The sequence below is a fragment of the Chelonia mydas genome, chromosome 16 (genome assembly GCF_015237465.2).
Source record: "Chelonia mydas isolate rCheMyd1 chromosome 16, rCheMyd1.pri.v2, whole genome shotgun sequence".
Classification (NCBI taxonomy): domain Eukaryota; kingdom Metazoa; phylum Chordata; order Testudines; family Cheloniidae; genus Chelonia; species Chelonia mydas.
The window spans coordinates 17986752-18007482 of NC_057857.1; the positions used below are offsets into that span (position 1 = coordinate 17986752).

At 45.4% G+C, this 20731-nt stretch overlaps 1 protein-coding gene across 2 annotated transcripts in view; it reads left to right on the forward strand.

The window, feature by feature from the left end:
- The window catches only part of COL5A1 (collagen type V alpha 1 chain), a 245806-nt gene that overhangs the window by 113137 nt on the left and 111938 nt on the right, over positions 1 to 20731 (forward strand). For both annotated transcript variants that reach the window (XM_037879482.2, XM_037879483.2), the window contains exons 8-11: positions 5234 to 5398; positions 6305 to 6361; positions 12622 to 12663; positions 12872 to 12934. In XM_037879482.2, the coding sequence (XP_037735410.1) occupies positions 5234 to 5398; positions 6305 to 6361; positions 12622 to 12663; positions 12872 to 12934 (327 nt within the window). The remainder of the gene's footprint in view (positions 1 to 5233; positions 5399 to 6304; positions 6362 to 12621; positions 12664 to 12871; positions 12935 to 20731) is intronic.

Genomic DNA, 20731 nt, shown 5'->3' on the forward strand with positions numbered 1-20731 from the left:
TAAGGTGCCACAAGTCCTCCTTTTCTTTTTGCGGATTCAGACTAACATGGCTGCTACTCTGAAAACAAAACAATTGTTTCAAGTCAGAATTGTCAGTTAAATTTAAAAAAATTGTTGATTTGATAGAAAATGTCAGTTTTTTTCATTTGCACATTTCATGTTCAATTCTGAGAAATTTTTCAGTATTTCGAATTTTTGTTCCCATTTGGAATGGAAGCTCATTTTGAAATGTCAAAATTTCTCATGGTTATGAACGTTACGTTTTCCTAACAGCTCTACTAATAGTCAGGTGAGAGTCAAGCTTCCACAGTGAACAAGATGTGGAGTGATTAAATTTTCTGGTGACCCTCTCTCTCTATGTTTTGGATGAAATGTACTGCACTCCCTACAAGTTAGTTAATATTCAAGCAGGTCTGTTCCCCTCCCCCTCGCAAATTCTACAGTTTCAGCCCATTTGTTCTTTGTGAAAAATTGTCACCATTTTTTTGGCCAGTTTCTGTTAAATATACAGGTGTGGGGAAATTCTTACATTCCCAAAAATAAATTAACTGAGATATGGAGGGAAACCTTCATCCCAGAAGTTCAACAAAACCCTGCTGCAGAGCAACCCAGTGGCAAATATCTAAGGCTGGTAGAAATCTGAAAAATATGAAATTAAATTAAAAAAAAATCCCTCTTCGTTCTGCAGCTAGCTGTGTCACTGTTTGAAATATCTGAATCTTAAAAATTTCAAATTTTAAAGGGTAGTATTATATTTTTTTTTCCAAAATTGTTTCCTTTTTGTCCTGACCTGCTCTAGCAATAACTAGCTGAGTTACTGGGCAGGTCTTGATAAACATTTAGGTAATGTAGACAATCAGTTCTGTGCTGTCTCATTTCGTGGCACGTTATCTCAGAGGGGTCCGTCTGTCACCTTTTGTCCAAGAAAGGCTGGCTGTAAGCTTGAACACAGCTGCTTTCTGGAGCTCTTTGGGTTGTTTCCTGATAACATCTGTGAATATTCCATATTTAATGTGTCCTGCCCTTACCATCTAATATTCATGTTGAGATGGGTCCCTATTGATGTTGTCATCAAATTAGTCTAGAAGTGTCATGTCTGTGCCTACTAAATTTCTCTACCAACCAGGAAATAACCCTCTTCTGGACTTCTTCTCTGCCCAGAAGCCTTGACAACAAATATCAGTAGTAGGATAATATTTCCCAGGAGAACTGGCAGAGATTTTGGTTGCTTCTTGAATAGAGAGGGAGAATTTAGTTGTCATACTGACAAAAAAACACACCTCTCTGGGAAGCAGCGAAAGGTGTCAAAGACACAGCGAAGGCTGGCCAAGAGAATTAAAGTTTGGAATAGATGCTTCCCTGAATGAATGAATGAAAAGGTGTCATGGAAGCTGGCCAAATGGAGATCCAGGCAGCGATAGCAAGACAGGAGAGGAGCCAGCAACAGATGAAGGAAAATCTCAAGGCAGAGATCAAATCCAATCAATTGGGAATAAAAAATGCAGTGAAGGAGGAGAGTGAGGCTGTATGAAAAGATACAATGGCCTGGGAAAATGTATTGAAGAACCAAGCACCAGTCCTGAACAAACAAATAGATGAGAAGGTTTCCCAAGAAACATAAAATGGCCAGAATTCTTTGGCCAAACTGGAACTCTCTAGGAGAGAAGCTAGAGATGGGATTAGATGACTTTGGATGAGGAAATGAGAGGCTCAAAGATCAATTTAGTTGTTAGGATATGGAATCAGAAAAGAAACAAGCTTCAGGTAAGGAAACGTTAAGACTTTGTGCCTAAGCTCTAACACCAGGATGCTCTGCAGGGCACATGGAACAGTGGCCAGTCTGTGCTCATAATATGGAAGCATTCAGTGTTAGAAGGGAAAAAACAGCTTCCGGAGAGGTTTATTTTTCCCAATTTAACATCTTGATGCAAATGAATTGTTGACAAAATGAACAGGGAGTCAGCAGGCTTAGCAGCTAGCTTGAACTAATCAGACTGAATGATGCAGCTGGAATTAGCCCCAGAAAAGAGAATGAGTTATCTTGACCTGATGAATGCCCTTAATGTGAGGTTCGGGCTATCTCCCTATCTGAGTTGATCCAAGTTTGTTTAAAGCCAAGGAAGAAAGAACAAGGAAAATCCATCAGCGCAAGTAGAGGACTTTCGTAGGTTAATGTGTCTGGCATATCTTCAGACCAAGGTAGGCATGCCAAATAAATGGGCAACAGGCCAGTTTATTGGTGACCAAGAGGATCACTTGAAAATTAAAATCAATGGGTGGAAGCCATAGGCCCTACATGCCACTGTGGACTTTGAAGGATTTGAATTTCCATTGCAATGCAGCAGCACACCAAACTGCTCATGGGAGAGGTGGAAATGGAGCCCTGCAATCTTGAAGCCTAAATCTGTGTCTAATTTTCATGGTGAGAAATGGAATTCAGGTTGGAGACAAGTTGAGAGGTTTGCAAACACATCATGCTCAGTTTGACACACAGAATGTCAGCAGCAGCACAAAGGCTAGGGGAGACACTTCTTGCAAGCCCTGATCCTGTGAACGAATTGTCAGACATTCAGTCCAGCCTTGCCATCACTCGTGATGTAGTGATCACTCTTCATCCACTTCAAGAAACAGAATGGCACTCAGTCCCAGGGGCAAACCATGGAGTTACTTGGAGTAGCTATACAGTTTTTGTTTACAGTCAGTGGTGGCTAGATTGGGCCTGTCAACAACAGAAAAGGGCAATTTGCCAGCTGTTGAATACAGAAGTAAAAAGTTGAAATAATATGGGAATTGGGGAGAGTGGACAATAAATCCCACAACCTACTGGAATTTTCTTTTCCTGAGGCAGATGGTACTGGCCCCTGTTGGAAACAGGATACTGGTCTGAATCCAGTGTGGCAATTCCTAAATTCCCATCACAGCCCTTTAATAAGATCAGGAAATAGTCCAGGCCTCTTAATAATGCTGGGGGATAGGTATTATAAAATTGGACTCCGATGGAAACTGTGATTGGAGAACTATCAGCAGTTCACAAATTGGGTAACTTGGGTTTATAAGAATGAAACTTTTGGAGTCTGAGCCTGGGCTTTTGGAAGCAGATTTAGTCAATGAACTCACATTGGGTTTAGATTTCATTGTGGCTAATAACTGCGTGATAACTGCCAGTGAAGCAATTCTGAACATTCAGTATGGAGAAATACGCCTGTGAAAGATGGGAACTAGGTAAAAATATGCTTTTTTCGATGACTGCTCTGTAGGGAGCAAGCTGTTCTCCTCCTCCGGAGGCAGGTGTCACAGTTTCAAATTCGTATCTGTGTAATTTTCCAACAAAGGGAGTGGTGGAAAATCTGGTTTGAATGAGGCTCTTTGAAAGTGACAAAAGAAATTGACTAACTTTTGGGTGATTTTTTTCAGGCCAGTTTGTGACCCAGATTATTTGAGGGGGGGGTTTCCTCAAAATTTCACCAAAATGTTCATTTTTCACACTGAACCCTCTCCTCTGTCAAAAATTTCAAAAAAAAATATTGCTTCTTTTTCAAGCAAATTGATTTTTTTTTAATGGAAAAAAATATGAAGACTTCAGTGTTTGAGTTTATAGCATTTTACATTTCAAACAAGAGGGTCTTCCAGGATGTTACGTGTTTATGGCAAGCAACAGATTCTAATGTCTGAAGAATTACCGTTAAACTGAATCTAGTGAAATGTGAACTCTTGCTAAGAGAATGCCCTGGTCAGCTGATCAGTGAGAAAGACATTTCCACTGGGTGAAGGAGAGGAAGAGGTGGTGCAGAAGTGGCTAAATTCCTTCTGGCTCACAGATATATAGAGTTTTCTAGGACTCTGTTTTCATTTCTGGGTTTGCCAACATAGCAGAATGTGCATATGTTAAGTGAGAAAAGAAAACCCGAGAGTGGAAGCTAAACTGTGATTTCATTGGCGAATACTTGGCCTTTGCAGAGTTAAAAAAGGCACTTCACTGTGTCAGTGTTAGCTTACCCATGTTTAAAACCCCTTTCAGATTAGACACAGATGCTCATGCTTATGGAATATGAGTAGTTTTGGCCCAAGAACAAAGATTGGAACTGATGGTGGCATATTACAGCAGCTCTAAATTCTTCCTTTCTGGTGGTGAAGTAACTTCTCTCTGAACTGTTGGAAGTAATTAAGCCATGGACCATAAAAAGAAAAGGAGTACTTGTGGCACCTTAGAGGCTAACAAATTTATTAGAGCAACCATTTTAATTATTACCTGCATGGGAGAAAATCTATGCTCAGAACAGACATACTTCTTTACAATGCTCTTTAGATTCCAGAGTGCCATGGGACAGTTGGCCTGGAGGTTACAGAAATTACAGGACTATGATATCGTTGTTGCACACAGGCTTGGCCAGAAGCAAGGAAATTCTGATGCTTTGCCTAGATGTCCTCTTTTGCTGAACGCTTTCATACATTTCCTCTTAAGAATCAGAAGTGGGTGTTATTTGGGTAGGGAGAAATGTGTGCTAATGAATGAATAGTACCCTCTCAGATGCCTAAGTGCAAATGTTCAAAGTTCTGCTTTTGGAACAAGCCTAACTGTAAGGTTGGATCCCAGAACAGTTCGGGAATGAACAAATGGAAGACCCTGGTATAAGGAAACTTTGATTTTCCAAAAAATTTGGGAGGGTCTTTGTAAAATCTGGGATTCATCATGATAAATTTCAGTTTCAGTATGAATTTTAATTATGGGCCAGATGTAAATTTCTGTATGCTTGTTAACCTGGAGATTTGGCTATCTGGGGTTTGGAATGACCTGGGGTTTCAGCACTTCGTCTCATGCCTCTTAATGTGGAGTGTCTGGAACTTTTTGTCATGTGTTATTGCTCATACTCTGCGTGGTTTTTCACAGATGGTATTTTACACATGTAATACATTTCATGAAGCATATAGGAAATCCGGGGGACATGTCATATTGAGTTCCATATGGGTGTAGCATTTTATATCTGTAATTCTGCTGGCAAGTCCCCTTGAAGGAGTTCATTGGTCGTCCCTTGAAGCCTTTAGATGCTACGTTACTAAACATTCTTTTATTATTTCTTTGTATTTGTATTTACTTGTGCCATTATCGTAAAGCTTATTCACCCCTGCTCCTCTTTATTTGGGAGATACACGAGACTCCTCCCCTTAGTTTTTAGAGCATGTGTTGGGTTAGGGGCGTCTTTTGTCTGACTCAAGCTGCTGTTCTTGTTTTCAGGCCGAGGTGGAAACGGGTCAAGAGGGAGACGACCAAGATAAAGACTTTACTGAAGAGACAATAAAAGAGTATGATGGGAATTACTATGATACCTACTATGACCGAACTGTCTCTCCTGATATTGGGCCAGGAATGCCTGCTAACCAAGAAACAGAGTATGAAGGGGTAATGGAACACTTTCTGACTCCAGACCTTTTTGAATTTCTTTCCATCTGCTTTCTTAGCCCAGTTTTTTAGCCTTTGGAGGGGTAGGAAACCTTGACCTACTTCCTCAATCCCTTTCATTTCCCCCACGTAATATGTAGGAGTTATAAAAGGAAAAGGCCCATTAGATTCCTAGTTCTTGTCTACATGGGAGCACTCAGAAAAATTAATCTGAATTAACTAAAGTTATGAATTTTAAATAAATTAAACTGCATTCAACCCCTGTGTGGATGCTGTCATTCAGAATTAAAGTGCCTTACTTCTGTTTAGTTTAATTCACTTCCAGAATGAATTAAGCAAAATCAAATTAAGGCCACTTAAATTCTGAAAAAGTGTGTCCACATAGAAATGTAATCCACTTTTAAAGATAATTTGGATTAATTTTCCTGAATGTTTCTGTGTAGACAAACTCGTCGATTCCAAGGCCAGAAGGGACCATTGTGATCATCTAATCTGACCTCCACCGTAACACGGGCCATAGAACTTCCCCCAAATAATTCCTGTTTGAACTAGAGCATTTTATTTTAAATAAAGATCAAAACTTGATGGAAAAGTTGCCAGCAATTAGGTCGCCCTAATTTATCCTGCTGCATATGGAAACAATAATTCCCTACAAATACCTGACCTCTGAAATTGCTGTGCACTAGAGAGATGGAACAGAACTTTAGATAGTAACAAAATGAGTCTTTGCTCCTTTTTTAATATGTGTCTTCTGCACCCATCTGCACCAAGTTCAGTCCTTGGGTGGTGTGGGCTCTGCTGACTGCATCTTGATCATGTTTCTGGTTCCCAGTCTGAATCCAATTGAGACAGCAAGTTTATATCCTTTGTTTAACTCATTGCCTGTGTTTCTCTTGTGTGTTACAGATTGGTGGCCCACGAGGTGAGAAAGGACAGAAGGGAGAGCCTGCAATAATTGAACCGGTAAGGGTGCCCTTCATCTACAAAGATTTCTTCTTCAGAGGGTGGGCATGTGTATATGGAATTGTATGGTACTGAAGCAGAGTTCTGTGTAGCTCGAAAGCTTGTCTCTTTCACCAACAGAACTTGGTCCAATAAAAGGTATTAACTCCCCCACCTTCTCTATGAAATTGAAAAGCAGTCGTAGGTCTGTATGTTTGGTAGTCACTTCTCATGCTCCCAGCTGCAGCTCGTAGGGAAATGGTCAGTATTTTCCATGAAATAATTTCAAAAGAAATAGAAAATTTTTCATTTTATGAAAAAAAAATTCTGTTAGAAATATTCTGAATTTTTTAAAATAAAAATTGAAAATGCTTGGGGGGGGGCATTTATTTTAAGAAACAGGGATAATTTGGAAAGAAATTAACATTTTCCCTTTGTTCCTTTTCACCCCTCCCATACCCCAAAAAGCTATTTTTGTTTGTAACAATTCTTTGGCCAAATTTCTTTTTACCAGTGTTCTGTACAAATGGTGAGAGCCTGTCTTAGGACTCCAATGACTTTTACTTAGTCATCGGTTTGAATTACAGCCCTCCCATCTGACTCCCTGCAGTTCTGGGAGAGCTTAGATCCAGGTCTGAACTTTACAGCTCAAGCCCATCCTTAATTGTACAACTGAGGAGCACACCTCTGTGGCAAGGAAAGGGTTCTCACAGCACACAGCTGTGGAAGCTGAGAATGATTTATCCCCCTTCGATGTCCGTTCTCTCCTTTAGGCCTCCATGTTGGTAAGGACCTTGAAACTGCTCTTGTATGATTGTTCAGGAACCAGAATCCTATATTCTCTACTTCTCTGTTTTGCCTGCACTGAGAGCAAGGGTTTCTTCGGCCCAGCTCTGAGGCACTTTTTGATTTTAAAGTGCAGTTATAAAATCAATTGCACTCACTTTATCAGTCAAAGGAATTTTCCAGCTACCCTACTGGGGTCTGAGAATCAAGCAGGGTTCTTTCTGTTTTTACAGCATCACCATTGATAAAGTCTCTTGGCCTTGTTTTCCGAGCTTCTGAGAACCTGCAGCTTCACTTGCCTTTAAGGAGAGATGTCTGTGCTCAACGCCTTTTGAAAATCCAGTCCCTGTGTCATCAGAGTTTAGCTGACAATTTAACTGATGGCACATGAAATGGACTGGAATTCAGCTGTCCTGCCCACAGGGTGTCTTACCTTGGTGGGATTAACTGGAGGAACAACTGCTTGTTGTGAGCTCTGATTGAAAGGTTCACAGGGAACGGAACTATTATTACATAGCCCCTTTTCCATCCATAAGTACACTTTAAGATCTCAACTTGCCTCCATGTCTGCATCCCTCTCCGCACCCCCAGGAGAGACCCACAGATATTCGGATCCTTTCAATTACCCCCATTCATCTTGCGCCTGAGTCTCCGAAAGTCCAAGCACACACTCATTGCAGACCAGTAACTCAATTAACCTAATTTTTCATTGGCAGAATGCCAACACAGTACCAGAAGAAAGGACAACACTTCCTATCTGTTGGAGTCTGTTTTTTTCAGCCCTTTCTCTGTTTCTCTCCTGCGTGATCCTTGTCCAGAGGGTGGAAGGAGGGATTGACACCCAGAACCAGTGCTTTTAAAAAGCATTCCCGACCCTCCAAGTCAATTCCTTCCTTTCTGAGCCCTGCTTTCATTCTGCGGACAAAAGGAACAAAATGGATAGTTTGTCTAACTGATGTGTGGAAAGCTCCGTTAAAATATGGGGGAGAGGGGGGAACCTGCTTAAACTCAGGCTGCCCCGTCCAATCTGAAATGTTACAGAGCGAACAAAATAGTTAAGTGTAATCATCCAGAAAGAATTTGGCTGCCTTGGCTGTTTCAAAACACTGGAGCATATATAGCCATTGCCAGAAAATAAACAAGACCAAATGCTGCGTTTCCTCTCTTCCTTTGGTTCCCCTTTAGCTGAGAGAAATGCAGATTCGTTGTGCTCTTTATCTTTAGCAAAGGCACTTTCTTCAGATCGGAGCTGCTGGATTGTGGGGGTGCGGGGGAGGAGGAGGAAGGATTCCTCTGAACTTTCCTTCCTTTCTTTCAGTCCATCTGTCTTTCAATCCTTACTCGGTGCTGACGCTTGCTGGAGGCAGCAGGATAGCACAGTCTTGAGTCTAATAGTTTCTGTGATGGCAAAGGCAGCATTAACGCTCAGGAGCTTCAGGAGGTGCGTGAGAGCAGGGATCTGGGAGTCAGGACTGTTGGATTCTGTTGTTTATTGTTGTACAGCTTTGGAGCAAAGCAAAACACAAGAGAGACTCACTCTGTCACCTTGGGCAAGTCTCTCTTCCTCTCTGAACTGTGACTAATAGGGCATGTCTACACTTAAAACATGAGCAGCACAGCTGCCCCATTGTAGTGCTTCAGTGTAGACACTACCTCCACCGACGGGAGGGGTTCTCCCGGCTCCATAGGCATCCATCTCACGCTGTCTGCGTGGGGACTTAAGTTGGTTTAACAAGGCCACGCCAAGAGTGTGAGTTTTTCACACCCCAAACAACTTAGTTAAACCCACCTAATTTTCTAGTGAAAATGAGGCCTAAGGTGCCACATTATGGTAACTGTTGGTAAATGCTGACCCTTAGGATAACACCTGACCTTTCCCTCCCCCGGTCTATCAAACAGGCAGAAGTTAGAATACCTATATTAAAATGCTTGGGCTCTTCAGATGGAAGCGAGTAAATTTAAAACAGCATAGTTTTATTTTTATCCCTTCAGATTAACTTGAGGAGCTCCCCGTGTCTGGGTCCCTTTACGAATGGCATTGCAAATGCCTTTGCTCTGAGAGTGCCCAGAAGGGATGGCTGTTGGCACAGATGCAAAATTGGGAAGCTGCTAGCGAGACCCTTCATCTTCTAGCCATGGAAGGGTGCAGGGAAAGAAGGGTGCCTTTGAGATGAGGAGGGAGTTGAGACAGAGACATGGAATGACTTCATACAAATGGTGAGAACAAATCAGGAACAGCTTGCTCACAGCACTTTTGCCATCTTATGAAGTCAAGCCATGGGGCAGAACCCTGCCCCCACTGAAGCCAACAGGAGTTTTGGCACTGAATTCAGTCAGAGCAGAATGGGGTTCCCAAATCTGTGGCTCTCGCTCCACAAACCAGAGTTTTTATTCCATCCCATGCTTCCTCCTCTTCCCCTGCATGTCCCTCCCTGCCCCCTCCTGTCACACAGCCTGTCTCCTGCTCCCCTGCCTTGTCGCCTTGCACGGATAATGGAAACTGTTGGAATTTCTCACTGAGGAGACTTTCCAGATGTCCCCACAGCCAGAGCCCAACATAAACAAACGGATAAATGTGGGAGGATGCCCAGGCTGTCTGTATCAGGAATAGGTTAATTAGGCCTTCCTCTCTCGTCCTCTCTGAGGGGCCTCCTTTGCCTCGGTGATTGGCTGTGGGAAGCAGAGCTCTCGGCACCGTAGCCATTGAGGAGACAGTTTCAAGTATTTCCCACATAAATCTGGCACCCGGCAGCTCTTGACGGTCGTGGGGCTCCTTATATGGGCAATGACTCTCTGTGGAGCTGAGGGGAGTTTATCAGCACTGAGCGGAGGTGGAGGTCTGGGGATGGTGCTAGTCTCCGGAGCTGCCACGCAGGCAGATGGGTGGTGCCTTAATCGGTCCAGTTTCTCAAATGAAATGGACCCGGGGGGGTGGAGGGTGCAGCTCCTATGAGCCCACCGCTTTGCAAGGTTTTTGGATTTTTAACTTACAACCACCCTTCCCTTCTTTGCAAAACTAACCAGCGCTTTCTGCCCATCGTTCCCTGAGAGCAGGGAATCTTAAACCTCCACCCTAACTGGTCCCTTGTCAGCAGTCTCAGCAGGGAGCGGCCAGTAGCAACATAGGCCATAAAGACTGAACTGTCCTCTCCCTCCTCAGGTCAGGACTGGGGAGCCTTGGTTAGAGCAACGTGAAGAGATTGGCTCAGTGAGGGCCTGTATGCTGGGCACATTCCATCTTCCTCCTACTCACTTCACTTATTGCCCCGGGTTCATCTGAACTAAGGGAAAACAGAGTGTGTCCAGAGCTAGGTCATGTTGGTGACATCACTGCACGCTAGCCAGATATACCCTTTAGCCTGTGGACCATGGCCCCTTGAAGCTCAGGTGCACTGAATGGAAGCCAGGTCACACTCAAAGGGTCTCTCCGGAGCTCCAGATAAAGAGCTTGTACTCAGGCCTCTGCTCCGTGTCCAGAAAGGAAGAGATTTCCTAAGGCCTCTATTCTCCCAGCACATCTGGATTCAGCCCTTGTTAGCAGTAATACTGCTTCCATATAAATTGTTCATCAGTCCAAATTCCACCACCAAAGCCCCTTGCTTCCACTTGTCACATCGAGGCCAAGTGTTTCAAACCTGCACCCAGGACAGATCAGAGGCAAGGAACAGCTCCCACCTCCTTGCACACCAGGAAAAAGTGGGCAAGGAATGTATGGTCTTGATAGGTTTGTACCCTGCTCACTCATTCTGGGTACTGGGGCTATTTTCTCCTTCCACCTCCCTCTATCTCTTGGCGGGTCATCCCATTGCCCAGGCTGCTCTTAGAGTCACCAGCCTTGTCCCAGTATTTAACCTCTGTTTTATTTTTCTGCACCTCACCCGTTGCCATGAAACACATGAGCACATCTCTTGAAAAGCCTGCGGCAACATGTCCTCCAGATTCTGCAGCTGTGCTAATCAGTTTCATACAGCTCAGCTATTCCCCACCCCCACACATTTATCCTTCCATTCAGGGGGGAAATCTCACTGTCCTAACCCAGGACAAATGAGTACCATTCATGAGTCTCTCCTCACACTCATGTAAATCAGGAGTAACTCTACTGCAGTCAGGGGAAAGACAGTGTTAAACTGCTGTAGGATAAGGTCCATGAACCAAATTCTCCACTAATGTAAATCCACATGACTGCATTGATTTCACTGGAGTTTCCCCTATTAAGTCAACAGAGAATTGGCTCCCCATATAACCAAACAAACCAGCCCTTAAATCAGCTAGGAATGGGTATCAGTAGTATTAAAAAATCCTTGTACTAGCCAAGGGATTTGGCTGCAGAGGGTATGTGTACATGCCCATAACCCACTGGGGGTGCCATCATGGTATTTGGCAATATAGTGTGATCTGTTTTCTCTCCTGGGGGTGGGTGGGCTGAAGAAGTGCAGATGTTGGGGCAGGACTCCCTGTTTGCTGCATGTACCCTGCCTGCTTCAGATTCACTCCACTCAGCCCTTTCCACTGTGGAGGACATAGGAAGCTGCGGTGACGTCAGCCCACACTTTCACCGGCTCTGCTCCACCAACTGGCCTTAGCTTCAACCCTGACCTGGGGAGACCACCCTCCTCCGAGGGGAAGGTGTAACTCGATCGCTGGGCTGGCTCCTTCCCAGGCTTCTCCTGACTGAGTCAATTTGACATTTGCTGACTTTTATGGGCTGATTTCATCCTGTAGCAGAATGACTCTGCTGGCTACATATTAGCCGGCGAGAGGTGAAACGGGCTGCTTGGAATATGGACACCTTGCTGGATGACTTTGAACTTGGTCAGCAGCCCAGCGATGGAAGTCTCCCCTCCCCCATTAAAAAACCCCCAACTCCACTGAGTACAACATACCCATGATTTAAAGGAATAGCAAAATATTTTAATTTTTTAAACAATGAGATAACATTACCCTGACATGGTGCCCACAAAATGATCTCATAGGTTCACTCAGTAAATCACTGCATAAAGTCTGCTAGGGAAAGATATGTAAAGACCCCTGGAAATGCCTTAGAATTTGATTAGAACTAGAGACAGCATTCTGAGCATCGGCTGCAAAACTCACCCCAGCAGAGCTTGGTTTTCTGGCATTCCAGACACAGTGCAAGGCTTTTCATTTGCTTGACCTTGGACTAAGATGAGAGAGGATTCCGCTCTCACCCGGTGTGATTCTGGGATGGTTGTTAGGGGCAAGACTTTTATTCATGCCCAGCCTGGGCTGAACTGGTCGACATTTTGCTTTTCAGTGTACAGGACGTAGTGTGCCAATGGCAATGGACCCAGACTCCGCTGAAACAATGTGGAAGCTGCTCAGCACCAGGGTGCACGAACATCTGTTGGGCTTGTGAGCAGCCAAAGACTGGATGAGCTAAGAACAGACATGACTGCTTGACTTTTGAGCTCCATTGCGGAGGTTGCGTTGGGGATGTGCCGTGCTAATCACCAGTCTCTCTTACTGTTTTCTAGGGCATGCTCATCGAAGGGCCATCCGGTCCCGAAGGCCCAGCTGTAAGTCAATTTTTTTTAATACTTCTCTGGGCTCTATGGCTTCCATCGGCCATACCTGGATATCAGAGCAGTTCACGGTCAATTTTACTCTGCTAAAATAAACAGGCAGTTCCAGTTCTGTTTCTTTCCTTTGTGCATGCATGCTCAAACAAATAACAGCACATTTTCCTTTATGACCTAATGTTTTGTCCTATCTTTTCCATACTAGGGTCTTCCAGGACCTCCGGGAACTACTGGGCCTGTCGGTCCACTGGGTGACCCTGGCGAGAGAGTAAGTATAATGGATTTATATCCTTTGGCTGTGGCCGCAGTTCATTCTTGCTGTGTACTGTGGAGCTTTACTGTGACCTGGGGTGTAAAACATAACTGGTCTTAGTGGTGCTGGAAAACAACCACCTCTTGCACTTTAGCCCTTCTGCCTCAAAATGGAGAGAAGTTGTAAGCCTAGCAGAACTCGGCCTGGGGTAAAGGACAGATGTATGAACCTGGAACAAACATTCGGGGAGTGTCCACTCTAGCCTTTACAAATGTGTCAAAGACCTCAAGTTACTTGGCAACCGATTAACTCAAGATTTTAAAAAAGAAGCTTAGTGTAAAGAAACTCTTTGACATCTCTCCATCCTTTATTCCTACGTGACAGGTAATTACGCTGTGTCTCAGTAATAGTCGGAGGGCAAGTGTGGCATGTGTCTGAGAGTTCTTCAGTGGGCAAGTGCAGCCTGTCTGAGATATTAGATGGCGGGCAGTGTTTTCTGCATTATGGCAGGGTCTGCTGGCTCAGAAAGTTTTGCAGTGCTATAAATACAGAATGAAGGTTTCACTGCAGGATTCAGAAGATGCAGGAGCTGGACTGTTGGTTTGAAAAACTTTCATTCAAACACACAGAAGTCTTCTAGCATAGGAAAAGTATAAATTAAGTTCAGACCTGGAGCCTTAATTAAACAATCCACTGGTTAGGAGCAAAAAATATCCACCACTCCTGCAGTGGATGGTGTTTTTCTCACGGGAGCTCCATGATTTCAGTGGATTTCACTCTGTAGCCTATAACTTGCCCCACAGGAATGTGCGTTTCTTCTTGTATAATGGTTTTGTTTTCTTTCAAATTACGTCCAATATGAAGATCCTTCTCCTACAATACTGTGTCTTTCCATTAGGAGGAGCTTTTGCCTTACTGACAGGCACGAGCAACTGACCTGCTTTCTCTGTCAATGGGATTGTTAGGTGGTTTCCTTTATCATTATTTTATTTTATTTTGTTTAAATTCGTTGCTGGGCAAAATACCCTACCCGCCCCGGCTACGTTGTATTTGCGTTTTCAAGGCTCCTGGATTTTGGCGTCCAACTTGTGACACCTACAGCCTCATTTTCAGAAACTGCTGAGCACCCTCAATGCCAGCTGAGATCCAGGCTGTCTGCAGGTGGTCAGCACCTCTGAAAATCAGGCCCCCGGTTTCTGATTAGGGCCTCCTGAAATCGAGGCTCCCAAACGGCCAACATGCAAACGTGTTCTCCTCCTCATTTCTTCTTCGTTTTCTTCGCCTCTGAATCACGCAATCCCCGGTGAATGCTATTTTTCTCCCAGTAGGAAGAAATTAAACGGCAGAGAAGTAACATGTGCAGTTGCTGTGCTGAAACAAACTCCTGCTTCTGCATACACCATGCAACTGGCCGTGTCTGTAGAGTTAATTTAGGCCTGACACCTAGTGGAGGATTTGGAGTACTGCTGCTTGCTTTGGTTTCGCGGAAGGCCTGAAATGGGGTCACTAGAACCTAACTACTGTAGCAGTCAGCCTAAAGCGGCTGGAATTGGAACAGTCCCTCGGCAGGAATCTGATTTCATAGGCCGGAGTAAATAAATCTCTGCATTTCCAAGCTGAAAGCTTTTAGGAGGGAAAAAATTAATATCATTAGGAAATGTTTCTTTTGGTTTTTTTTTTTTTTTCCCCATTGAAGAACGGAAGCGATACTTTAATTTTAGACTGTTGGGCTTATAGAGGGACTTTTCCTGAATGGACCAGAAGAGGAAAAGTAGTAATCTCCTAATACAGTGCATTAAAATCCCGCCTGTTTCTCTTGGTTGGCCTGCACGTGCAGACAAAGGTGTAAAGCTGATGGACTCCCTCATCAGCCCAGGAAATACTCAGTGTCATGCCTGGAGTCTTTTCAAACCCTTCCTTTAGGACACAATTTACTCTTCAAACGCAATAAAATAGTTCAACATAAGTTCCACATATAAGCCTTGTCTTTCCCTCTCACCCATGGTCTTCTGCAGGGGCCCAGGGGCCTTTCCTCCTGCCAAACTCTCTCCTCCCTCAACGGAGCTACGTTTTTTGGCTTTTATAATACTTGAGCGGTCTCGGCTGGGACATGGCTGATCGGCATGCTGGGCCCAACGCCCCTTAGGGTTACCCCGCCCTGCAACAGGCAGACAATGCATTCAGTAAGAATTAGGGAGAGAACCCTTGGCTCTGAACCTTAAAAACCCAGTCTCCTGACACGTGAGCGACAGCAGGGCCTGCATGACCTGCACCGTAATTAAGACTTACAGCCCCAGTACACTGCAGCCACGGGTGGGTGACAGACGTTGGCTGTGCATGCTTAAGCACGTTTGGCACCAGGGACAAGCAGGCAGGTTCCGCTTTGTCACCTTACTCGCGCCCCGTCAATTTCAGCCGCCCACATGAGAGTGAGGCAAGCAGAACTTGGCCCCGTGCCAGCACTGGGCATGGCCGTACAACAGAGGTATTTTTAGATTAGTTGAGTGTACTTCTGCGATATTGTTGAGTGTGCTGCTATTTCACAAAGTCACGGGTACTTCTGGGATGGGGATGGGGGTCGCAGACAGCCACAGCACTGGGTTAGGTGTTTACGGACACCCGGGATCACCGAAGGGAGAGCTTCCCAACAGGAGGTCTGACTCATCCCCTCGCTGGCGAGGAAGAAGGGGGCTGGAGTGCTACTTGTGCTATGAGAGAGGGAGCCATAGTTAAGTCAGGGGCTGAGGACAGGGAGGTCGCCAGGGAGGGACAGGGGGATTGCCTCTCTTTGAACCAATATGAAGCTACAGACATTGGGCTTGGATGAAGATTTGGCCCAATCTGAATCTCTTGGCCCGTCTCCAGTCCAAACCTGGCTTCAGTCACCACTGTTCTCACCTTAGTCAAGTATGGCCATTTCTCCACGCTCACCTCCTACTCCTACACAGCAGTGCCCAGCTGGCGGTCTCCACTCAGTGGAGACTTGAGGGTGTACCAGCGTGGAGAGCTGCATCTCACTGACAAAACGTTAGAGTTCGGGGAAGGCAGAGCTGGGCCCCATCTAGATGTCTTTCCTGAGGTGCATTGGCAGCGTAGTGTGCAGGACCCTCTCCAGAGCTGCGCAGAGTGCATTCCAGGTCAGGAGAGAGGTAGATTGGCACCGCACTCCTGGGGAAGATGGCCATTGGCTCAGCAGAGTGCTATTATGGGCAAACTCGATGAGTGCCAAAAGTTCACCCAAAAATAAAAACAGCACTAACAACAGGCTCTGCCTGTAGCTCATTGTTGTGGTCAAAGTCCTGGCAAGGATCCTTTTCAACCTCAAAGAGCAAAAAAAAAAAAAAAAAAAAAAATCTTGGAATGGGCCAAGAAACAAAAGGAGAAGAGTCTAGTTAATGCTCTGTTTTCCCCGAGTCTGTTCTGTAACTCTAAAGGAGAGATGAATGGCAGTGACAATACACCATGGGAGAGCTGCAAGAATATCTAATGCCTCTGTTCCCCCCAGCACTGTTATCCAGTGACTAGCAAATACCAACAGGAGGACAGGAACGGTTAGCAGAAGACGTTCCCTCAGTCTCTTCGTTAGGATCTTGAACGCATTTTTCTGGCAGGTCATTCAGTCTGATTTCTTAAGCGGGCACTGGTGCAGAACAACTTCTGTTGACTTAGCAGAGCTGCGTGATTGAGTCCCCTTCCCTGCAAGGACATATTGTGCAGTCACTTCCACCTGGGAAGGAGGGGAGAGGGGGAAGACCCATCCCCAGAGGTCCTGGCCGTCTGCTTTTGCAGTGCTCTATATGAGCACTTGCCTCTGGGCAAAAAAAGTTGGCATCTGGCTTCAGTATGTATTCTTAATGGCTGGCTGTGGAGTTACACCCGGGGTGTAAATGGGATTAGAATCAGGCTTAATATCCGGGTGGTCTAAAGGGCCGCAGACAAAACACTCAAGTGCAAAGTTGAATATCCATTGCACGCTAAGGCTACAAAACAAATAGGGGCCAGCTTGCCATCATAGCCAAACCTGTTCCCCACCTCCCTGTGGTATTTGTGTCTCTACCAGCGTCAGATGTTGGCCATACGTTTGCCTGCCGGCTTCCCCCGTCTCACGAGCACAGCTGGCTGCTTCATTCCTTGAGACTGCTTCAGCACAGGTGCACGTACCTTGTTAGCTGTCTTCACGCCAAGCCATGGGCTGTTCAATTCTAGCTGGACAAGCCAAGAAAGGTTGCCGACCGAGCTAAGACAAAAAGATCTGGCCAGATAAAACCAAGGGAAGGGGAATAGGTTTCCTTTAGTGTCTTTCCTTAGGCTTTGTGCTAGTTAATAGATTCCAACACTTAAGTTCTTTCTGAGGTTTTGGTTATTGGGGCTCTGGTTCTTGAAGTTTGTTGTTTGTTTAATGCCTCAAAATTTGAAAAACCAGATTAAACTGGATATATGTGACGGGTGAAATTCACTTGTTTGCAGAGAGCCAGCACAAAGTCTGTACACCACTTAAGTCTCACTTAAACCCTATTTTAAAGGCTTAAGTAGTACATGAGTTTTGTGCTGCCTCCTTTGGTCAGTAGTGAATTTCACCCTAGGAGCTCAGACCAGTGCAAAACATGGCCAACTGTTCTTTCGTCCAAATCCTTTCCCTTTAATTACTACTTCTTGCCTGGCTCCAGGCACCAGAACGCCAGCTGGAAATGACTACACACATGTTTACAAACGAGAACACAAGAAGAAATATATCAAGATATGAGGAACAGCCATCAGGAAGATAAGGCTAAATTTTTTTCACTGGCATGACTCTTCTAGGATCTGATCTCATGCATGGATACAGAGCAAAGCCTGAGCCAGACATTTCCTTTGTTTGCACGCTTTTATAGTGAACTCCCATGAGCCTTCTCTTAGGCCTACGTTGCAATTCTGTCCTCATGCATAGTGTTCAAAATCCCTCCTCGGATACGCTTGATCCTCCAGTTTCCTTGCTGCAAGCTCTTGGGATCAATCAGAAGAAACAATCTCATGTGTCCCCCTGACGTGTCCTGTGATGATGTGGCTCTTCTCCAAAGTTGGGTGACTTCCACATTCCCTCTCCAGTGAGTGCCCTCCAAACGCTCTCTTCTCCATGGCTTCTTCCTGTAGCATGTGATTGAGGGGTGTTTTTGAATGCAAGATGGTTGCCTGGCTGCCTTCCATTGAGACAGACTCTGAGCTTGAAGGCACCAGCATAACAGAGATTGCATTCTCAGGTTTCCTGCCAACTGGGAAATGCGGTAACCACCAGGCTGCAGATCTTCAGAATCAACTTCACAGCCTCCCGATCTGCACATGCAAAATTCAGCCATGGAGAGCTGAATGGAAGGGTCTCTGCTGTGGTTTTGAGTGGATTTAAATGGATTATTGGGTATCAGGGCATTCTAGTGGTGATGACACTAATTTAGACACTTTTTTGAAAATTAAGGTTGTTTATCACAGACTCTCAGGGGATCTGGCTGGTATTTCCTGGACACTGCACTCCCCTAACCTCCCCCGTTAAGGCTCCCCCTCACTTAAACTCCTGGTGTATTATTTTTTTGATGGAACAATAATAGTGGTTCTCGTAGTTGTGACATGATTGAGAATGAAAGGGCTGGCTGTGCCACATCGATCCATGCCTTGGAATGCGCAGAATGTCGATATACAGCCACTCATCTCAACCTTAATGCATGGCCTCCGCCAGGAACTTGCCTGAGAGTTGTTAAGTTAACCCTTTAGATACGTTGGTCACAATTCATCCCTGAGCCAGTGCGCAGAGCCCAGCATGGTGACTGAGATTGTGGGAGGGGGCACAATCCTGGGGCTGACAGGGGCCTTTTGCTGGATAAGGTCAGAACAGCCCTCTCACGTCAAAGTGCCCGTGTCCCCTGCAGCTTGCAGCAGTCAAGGAATAATCAGGGCATCGAACTGTTTTGCCAGTCCCATCTGGTCCCCATCCACCGCCGGCTTGCCCTGAAATTCCCCCGGCAGGGAAGGAATTCTGCCCCTGGGGCATTTCCCCAAGCAAGGGAGCTGTGCAGCTGCAGGGCAGCCATGAATTGTGCCTTGCTTATCATCTATAGCTACTTCTTTAATCACCTCTCCATGTACGGTGACCTCCTCTACTCCTAAGAATTCATTTGTATGGCAGGCTGGAAGGTGGGCCGGGTGGCCCTTATTTCTGCTGTTCTTCCGTATAATTGCCAGCATACTCTCCAGTGTGCCTTTGAATGGCCATGCCAAGCCGGCAGGCAGCAGGCATGACGTCCCTGACCCTTTTCACTGCACACCCAGGAGTGGAAGGCGGCATCTGCATTCAGGAGCAGACCACACATTCCACTTGTTTATAAATATTCTGTGCAGAACAAAATGTAACCGAACAGTATGCAACATATTGGGCATAGAAAAGTGATGAATTAATAGAGCCAGGGAACTTGAATCCTTTCCACAAGTTAGACCAGATCGTCTTTAATTCGTCTATTATTAGCATTATTATTGTTGTATACAACTCATGTGTGGAACTTTACGGATGTAGCGTAAGACACATGTGGAAACAAAAAAGATTTTTGAAACCGGCCAAGTACATCAAACGAATGCACCAATGATACTCAGCTATATCAACATAAGTCAACCGTGCTGTTTAGTATATTGGTATAACTTTATTCACCAGTCTGGTTTGCTCATTCAGCACTGCATTGCCTGCCTGTGACGAGGTCTATCAGGCTTTCTCTGCCCTCTGCTGGAGGCATCTGTGGCCTGACGCTCCCCGTCCGAGGAAAATCTGTGCAGAACAGGTGACAAACAAGGCAGTCGTCCAGAGACCTAGAAGGACCAGGAGGAAAAATGACCAATCATCAACCAGCAGGCCAGTTAAGAAGACTTGCCTGCTTTTATTCAGAGAAAGAGCTGGGTGGGACTGGGACAGGGGAATGGTTCCTTGGGGCTCACCCAGAACTTGGGCCCTGGTCAGGGCTTTACCTTCAGTGCTGCAACAAAGTGTTTGCATTTGAAGGGTTTTTTTTCCTCTTCGTTTAAGACTTGCTGTTTTGTTACTCGAGTGTGTAGAGACTGGCACCAAGCTTACAGCACAGACTGCCCTGCTCCAAGCTGGAGGCCAAACCTTGTAGACTAAAGGGGGTGGCGGGGGCGGGGAGGGAGTGAAATGGCTACAGTACCACACATGGCCCTGAAGGAAGTGCTACAGAGCAGCTCCACCAGTCACACTGCCCCAAACAATGGGGAGTTCCAGCTGTGGGAGGGAGCCGTGGAACAACCAGTGAGGAGATCTCCTTAAGGAAGGATTTAAGGAAAAGAGGCACTTGGGAGGTGGCTTCATGTGTATCCCAGTGTTCCCAAGAAACACTGAACTGGAATGAGCTGATGGAGAAAGGAAGCTCCTTTGGACAATGTGACTTTAGCCAATGGAGCAAGGAAGGGCTCTTCCACATATCCAAGGTATAAATTCACCTGTCATCAGGAAGACCTGGTGTTCTTACCACCACTGGGACATTGCACCAGTCTGCCTTGGACTCTGCACAAGGAATAACAGCCGTCTCTTGGCACCCACGAGGTTAGACGTGTTCAGAAGCTTTGTTCAGGCTGATAGACAGTCCTTCCCCTGATTTTGTGCCGGGCATTGATCACGCCTCTCTCTGCAGATTCCTTTGTTTCTCAGAACATGTGTGTTTCCCGAGCGCTCGGCCCTAGGGTGCGAACAGTTTCTTTCTGTCATTGTGTCTTTACAAGTGGATGATTAAAGAACGACACGCCGCGTGAATGAATGTAGCCAAACGGCAGGGGGACGGCAGC